This window comes from Pyrgilauda ruficollis, unplaced genomic scaffold (assembly GCF_017590135.1).
Source record: "Pyrgilauda ruficollis isolate IOZ18807 unplaced genomic scaffold, ASM1759013v1 scaffold1200, whole genome shotgun sequence".
Classification (NCBI taxonomy): domain Eukaryota; kingdom Metazoa; phylum Chordata; class Aves; order Passeriformes; family Passeridae; genus Pyrgilauda; species Pyrgilauda ruficollis.
In genome coordinates, this window is record NW_024510323.1 from 1 (window position 1) to 7,237 (window position 7,237).

The 7,237-nt window shown below is 51.5% G+C and overlaps 1 protein-coding gene across 1 annotated transcript; it reads right to left on the reverse strand.

Annotated features, from left to right (window-relative positions):
- Positions 1 to 39: 39 nt before the first annotated feature.
- Positions 40 to 6,219, reverse strand: LOC121365775 (L-gulonolactone oxidase-like; the record flags this gene model as incomplete). The annotated part of the gene is made up of 5 exons (XM_041490220.1): positions 6,073 to 6,219; positions 4,902 to 4,978; positions 1,521 to 1,670; positions 254 to 417; positions 40 to 96 (listed from the first exon to the last, which is right to left on the reverse strand). Coding segments are annotated over exons 1-5 (595 nt in total), but the record flags the coding sequence as incomplete, so codon positions are not given.
- Between the last annotated feature and the right edge of the window lie 1,018 nt (positions 6,220 to 7,237).

Sequence of the window (7,237 nt, forward strand, 5' to 3'; positions counted from 1 at the left end):
GAACGGAAGGGAGGGAGGGAGGGAGGGGTGGGAGATCCCATCCCGTGGAATTCCCGGAATTCTGGGAGTGTTCCGGAATGTTCTTCCCGTGGGATCACGCGGATCAGGGATTAGGAGTGGGTTGGGGTTGGGATCGCGGGATCGGTATCTGCAGGGATTCCCGGTGGGAGCGGTGTCCCCAATCCAGACCCCTCATTCCCCGGGTTCGGGGGGCGGGGCGTGGCGGGGGCGTGGCCTCGGGGCCCCTCCCACCTGTACATGATGACGTTGATGTAGCAGCTGTCCCGCCGGAAGCAGGGGCTCAGCGGGATCTCGTCCCGCCGGCAGAAGCGGATCTCCACCGGGAAGTGAGCGCCGATCCCGGGATTCCGGTCCAGCTCCGCCTTCAGCTCCAGCAGCGCCTCCTTGGTTTTCCCGCTGGTCCCGGGAAAAAGGAAAATTCCCTGGTGAACGGAAGGGAGGGAGGGAGGGAGGGGTGGGAGATCCCATCCCGTGGAATTCCCGGAATTCTGGGAGTGTTCCGGAATGTTCTTCCCGTGGGATCACGCGGATCGGGGATTTGGAGTGGGATGGGGTTGGGATCCCGGGATCGGGATCTGCAGGGATCTCCAAGGAAATATTCCAGGTGGGAATGGTGTTCCCGTGGCAGATCCCTCTTCCCAGGGATTTGGGGTCTGGAGGGATCTCCATCCCACAGAAATCCGGGAATTCAGGGAATGTTCTGGAACGTCCTTCCTGTGGGACCACATGGTTCTGGGATTTGGAGTGGGATGGGGTTGGGATCTGCAGGGATCTCCAAGGAAATATTCCCAATAGGAATGATGTCTCCTCTTCCCATGGGTTTGGGATCCCGGGGTTGGGATTTGAAGGGAACTCCATCCCATGGAAATCCTGGAATTCGGGGAATGTTCTGGAATGTTCTTCCCATGGGATCACACGGATCTGGGATTTGGAGTGGAATGGGATCAGGATCTGCAGGGATCTCCATGCCCAGATTCCAGGTGGGAATGGTGTTCCCATGGCAGATCCTTCTTCCCATGGATTTGGGGTCTGGAGGGAATTCTGGGCTGGAGGAGATCCCAGGAAAGGGCTGGGATTTGGAATTTCCATGGGAATGGTCCAATCCTAGACTTGGATCTGGGAATTCCCACAGGAATGGACTGGGATTTGGGAATTACATGGGAATGGGCCCAATCCTGGAACAACATCTGGAAATTCCCGTGGGAATTGACCAAGATTTGGGAACTTCCATGGGAATGGCCCAACCCTGGACTGGGATAATGGAATTCCCATGGGAATGGAGCGGGATCTGGGAATTCCCATGGAAAAGCACCGGGATCAGGGAATTACATGGGGATGGCCCAGTCCTGGACTGGGATCATGGAATTCCCACGGAAAAGCACCGGGATTTGGGGATTACATGGGGATGATGGAACCCTGGACTGGGGTCAGGGAATTTCCATGGAAATGGACTGAAATTTGGGAATTCCCACGGGAAAGCTCCGGGATTTGGGAATTACATGGGGATGGCCCAGTCCTGGACGTGCTGGCGGAAGCGGCACTCGTAGTTGAGGATGCGGTGGCTGCGGTCGACGCTCTCCGAGCGGGAGCTGAAGAGGAGCCGGAAGAAGGCGCGGTTGATCCAGGACACCAGCCCGGGGAAGAAGGAGCTGCCGGGAAAAACCGGGAATTCAGCCCCGGAGCCGCTTCCCAAAGATCCGCCGGGAGCGGGGAGGGAGCGGGAAAGGGCCGGGGGAGGGTCAGGGGATGCTGGGATGGCGCGGGTGGGATTCATGGAGGTGGAATCCCATTCCGTGGGCGGGGAAGCATTCCAAGATTTCCTTGGGCGCTCCCAGGGATTCTCTGGGAATTCCAGCCCAGCCAGGAATTCCTTCCCAAATTCCTCCCCATTTTCCCAGGGAATTCCTTCCATTCCCAGCCTGGCATTGGATCCACCCCCATCCCGACTCCTCTCTGGGAAGGAATTTTGGGAATTCCCTGGGAATGCAGGACTCCATTTCTCATTTCCATCTCCAAATTCCACAAAAATCCCTCGGGATGGATCCTGAGTGTCCTGGATCCCAGAATGCCAAAACTCTTCAGATGGGATCCATGGATCTTCAATCCCATCCCTTCCCAACTCGGACACTCCGGGATCCCAAAGTTTTCCAATCTTTCCTTAGACACTTCCAGGGATTCTCTGGGAATTCCAGCCCAGCCCCAGCCAGGAATTCTTTCCCAAGATCCCCTCCCAATTTCTTTCCTTTTCCCAGTAGGAATTCCACTCCCTGGCTCCCATTTTCCCAAATTCCAGCTCTCCTGGAGCCCCTGTGGGACTCTGGAAAATTCCCGGTGCTTTCCACCTCTGGAATTCCATCCCGCCTCGGATTTGGGGCTCTTCCCCTCCAGGTTTTCCTTGGATATCCCGGATTTATCCTTCCTGTTCCCTCTGTTCCACGAATGCCAGTGGGAATCCCGGATTCCTGAACCCTTTTCCCTCTGGAATTGTCTCCCGGAGCTGTCCTGACATTCCCGATCCTCTGGGAATTCTCCCAAATCTGCGTGGAAACCTCAGGAATTCCCGGGATATCTCCCGATCCCTGTGGATCCGAAACCTGGATCAGGGATCCAAACCCATCCTTGGACACTCCCAGGGATTTTTTGGAAATGCCAGCGCAGACAGGAATTCCTTCCCAAATTCCTCCCCATTTTCCCAGGGAATTCCCTCCATTCCCAGCCTGGGATTGGATCCATCCCCATCCCGACTCCTCTCTGGGAAGGAATTCTGGGAATTCTCTTGAATTTGGGACTCCACTTCTCTTTTCCATCCCCAAATTCCATAAAAATCCCTCACGATGGATCTTTGATCCCAGAATCCCGGAATTCTTGGGATGGGATCCACAGATCTCAAATCCCATCCCATTCCAGTCCCAAAATCCCTGGATTTTCCAGCCTTGCCTTGGACATTCCCACGGATCCAGGGGTTTTCTGGGAATTCCAGCCCAGCCGGGAATTCCATCCCAAAATCCACTTTTTTCCCCATTTCCCCCCGCTTTTTTTTTTGGCCACTTGAATCCCTTGACAGAATTCCAAGATTTCCCAAAATCCCTCTTTTCCCAAAATCCCTATTTTCTCAAAATCCCTCTTTTCCAAATCCTCTGGATCCTTTCAGATCCCAATCCTTCGGACATTCCCACATCCAAACCCATCCCAAAAAATCTCCTTTGATCCCAAATTCCCAGCTTGGGACCGGTTTGGAGTTTTTGGAATTCCCATTCCCAATGGAATTTCAAATCCATTAAATTCCAGACATGGATCAGGGTGGGAGAATTCCTGGCTTTGGTTTCTCCAGCCCCAAAAATTCCATGAATCCGTGAAATTTGGGACATGGGAAAACCCTCAGATTCAGCTTTTCCAGATGGAAAAATTTCTTAAATTCAGGAAATCTGGGATATGGGAAAATTCTCAGATTTGGCTTTTCCAGCCCAAAACTTCCATGAATCCATGAAATTCAGGACATGGGAAAATTCCTGGATTTGGCTTTTCCAGCCCAAAAAATTCTATTAATCCAAAAAATTTGGGATAATGGATCAGGGCTGGGAGAATTCCTGGATTTGATTTTTCCAGCCCCAAAAATTCCATGAATCCATGAAATTCGGGACATGGGAAAATTCCCGGATTTGGTTTTTCCAGCCGGAAAAATTCCATAATTTCTGTGGACACCAGAGGGCAGCGAAGCCCTAGCCGGGAATCCCATCCCTGGAAAAGCAGCAATTCCCCAAATTCCTCTTTTCCCGGGAATGGGAATGCTCCCTAAAAACCCGAAAAAATTTCCAGCACAGGGAGAAAATCGGGATAAAACCAGGCTTGGAAAATCCCAGTCCCCATCCCAATCCCGTTCCCAATCCCGATCCCGATCCGAATCCCAATCCCGATCCCACCTCCAATCCCAATACTGATCCCAGTTCTGATCCTGATCCCAATCCTCATCCTGATCCTAATCCCAGTCCTCATCCCAATGATCCGGATCCTGATCCTGATCCCAGTCCCAATCATGATCTTTATCCCGATCCTGATCCCGATCCCAATGATCTGGATCCAGATCCTGATCCCAATGATCCTGAACCTAACCCCAATCCCAGCCCCAATCCTGATCCCAGTCCTGATCCCGATCCTAATTCCAACCCCAACCCCAATCCTAATCCAAATCCCAATCCAGATCCTAATCCCAATCCCAATCCTGACTGTAATCCCAATCCTATCCCAATCCAAATCCCAATCCTAATCCCAGTCCTGATCCCAATGATCCCAACCCCAATCCCGATCCCAATCCCAACCCCGATCCCGATCCAAATGATTCCAACCCCAATCCCGACACTGATCCCAAACCCAATCCCAATTCCAATCCCAGTACTGATCCCAATTCTGATCCCGATCCCAATCCCAATCCCAGTCTTGATCCCAATCAAAATCCCAATCCCAATCCCGATTCTCATCCCAATCCCAATCCTGACTCCAAACCCAATCCCGATGATCCCGATCCCAATGGGATCTGATCCCGATCCCGGCCTATTCCCAGGATTTCATCGCTTTCCTGGATAAACTGAGAGGATTTGGAGTTTGGGATTTGGGTTTTTTTGGGGTTTGGGGTCTGGGGGATTTGGGTTTTTTTGGGATTTTCAGGAGTTTGGGATTTGGGATTTGGGATTTGGGGTTTGGGAATTTTGAGTTTTGGGGGATTTGGGATATTTGGAATTTTCAGGATTTGTGGAATTTTCAAGATTCTGGGGATTTAGGAGCTGGAAGTTGGGATTTGGCATTTGGGATATGCAGTTTGGGAATCTGGGGGTTTGGGGGATTTGGGATGTTTGGGATTTTTGGAATTTTTGGGATTTTCCTACCTGATCCAGAGCAGGAACTCCAGGAGATGATATCCCACGGCGTAATCCCAAAACCAGCTGGAGGAGGAGCTGGGAGGCTGCAAATCCCACGGGAAAACAACGGATTTTAGGGATTTTAGGGATTTTTGGGATTTTTGGGATTTTAGGGAGCTTGAAAAGCGGGAATTGAGGGGCGGAATCCACCTGGGAGAGGGGGGTTGGGTCCCAAAATTCCAAATATTCCACGGTGGGGCAAAACCCAGCTCTAGAAAAATTCCCAGAGCCCATTCCCAAAATTTCTGCTTCCCACCCAAAATCCATCCCTGGAATTCTGGGAGCTTGGAAGTTCCCAGGATTTTTCAGGATCCGTTCCCAAAATCCTGGAATTCCTGCCCAAAATCAATCCATGGAATACCACAAGCTCGGAAATTCCCAGTATTTTTTGGGATCCATTCCCAAAATCCTGGAATTCCAACCAAAAATCCCTCCCTGGAATTGCCAGGAGCTTGGAAAACCTGGAAATCCCTAAATCCTGGAATTCCTGCCCAAAATCCCTCCCTGGAATTGCCAGATCTCTGCAATTCCCAGGATTCCTGGAGCCCAATCCCAAAATCCATCCCTGGAATTCCACAAGCTTGGAAAACCCTGCAATTCCTGGATCCCATTCCCAAATGGAAAACCTGGAAATCCCTAAATCCTGGAATTCCTGCCCAAAATCCCTCCCTGGAATTGCCAGGAGCTCTGAAATTCCTGGAATTCTCAAAATCCTGGAATTCGTGCCCAAAATCCACCCCTGGAATTGCCAAATCTCAGGAATTCCCAGGATTTTTCAGGATCTAGTCCCAAAATCGTGGAATTCCTGCCCAAAATCCATCCCTGGAATTGCCAGATCTCAGCAATTCCCAGGATTCCTGGAGCCCAATCCCAAAATCCATCCCTGGAATTCCACAAGCTTGGAAAACTCTGCAATTCCTGGATCCCATTCCCAAAATCCTGGAATTCCCTCCCAAAATCCACCCCCAAATTTGCCAGATCTCAGAAATTCCCAGGATTTTTTGGGATCCGTTCCCAAAATCCACCCCTGGAATTGCCAGATCTCAGAAATTCCCAGGATTTTTTGGGATCCGTTCCCAAAATCCACCCTCGGCCTTGCGGGATGCCGGGAATTCCCGGGATTTTTTGGGATGCCCGCCTGGTTGGTGGGATCCTGGTAGATGATCCGGACGTTCTCGGTGTGCGGGAACCACAGGAAGCGGAAATATTGGGAATTCCGCAGGTGCTCCTCCAGCTGATCCAGGACCTGCGTCCGGCGGGAAAACGGGAAGAGGTCGGAGGTCATTCCCGGTTTTCCGGAGTGGGAATGTTGGGAATGGGGGGTGGGGGAAGCTTGGAGGATTCCCAGGATTTGGGAGCTGGGAATTCTCGGGTTGGGATGGGGGCGATAATGCCAAAATTTGGGATCCAATGGGAATTTGGGACCAACCCTTTCCCTGGATCCTCTCCCACTTTTCTCTCTTCCCGCACCTCCCTGGCTGCTTTTCCCTCTTTCCCAAAACCCTTTCCCACTTTTCCTGCATCTTCCAATCCATTCCCTCCATCCTTTCCTACATTCCCAAAACCCTTTCCCACTTTTCCTAAACCCTCCAGGAATTTTCCTCTATGTTTTCCCACATTCCCTGAATCCTTTCCCACTTTTCCTGCATTTTCCACCCCTTTCCCTCCATCCATTCCCTCCTTTTCCTGAAATCCGTTCCCACTTTTCCTCCATCCTCCAGGATTTTCCCTCCATCATTCCCCACATTCTCTGGATTGTTTCCAGGTTTCCCAAACCCTTTTCCCACTTTTCCTGCTTCTCCCAACCTTTCCCTCCATCATTCCCACCTTTTCCCATCCTTTCCCACATTCCCTGGATCCTCTCCTGCATTTCCAACCCTTTCCCTGGATCCTCTCCCACTTTTCCTGCCTTTAAATCCTCTCCCACTTTCCCTCCACCCTTTCCCACATTCCCTGGATCATTTCCCTCTGTCCTGCATTTTCCACCCCATTCCCTGGATCCCTTCCCACATTCCCAAAACCCTTCCCCACCTTTTCCCTGAATCCTGCAGGCCTTTCCCTCCACCCTTCCCCACAGGATTCCCGGATCCTTTCCCTCTTCAGCCCGGACAGGAACTCATTCCCAGGATCCCATTTTTCAGGGAATTCTTCTATTCCCTGCCTGGGGTTGGATCCATCCCCTTCCCGACTCCTCCTTGAGAAGGAATTTTGGGAATTCTGTGGGAACTGGGAACTCCAGGAAGGGTCTCCCTTCCCTTTTCCATCCCCGAATTCCATAAAAATCCCTCGGGATGGATCCTGAG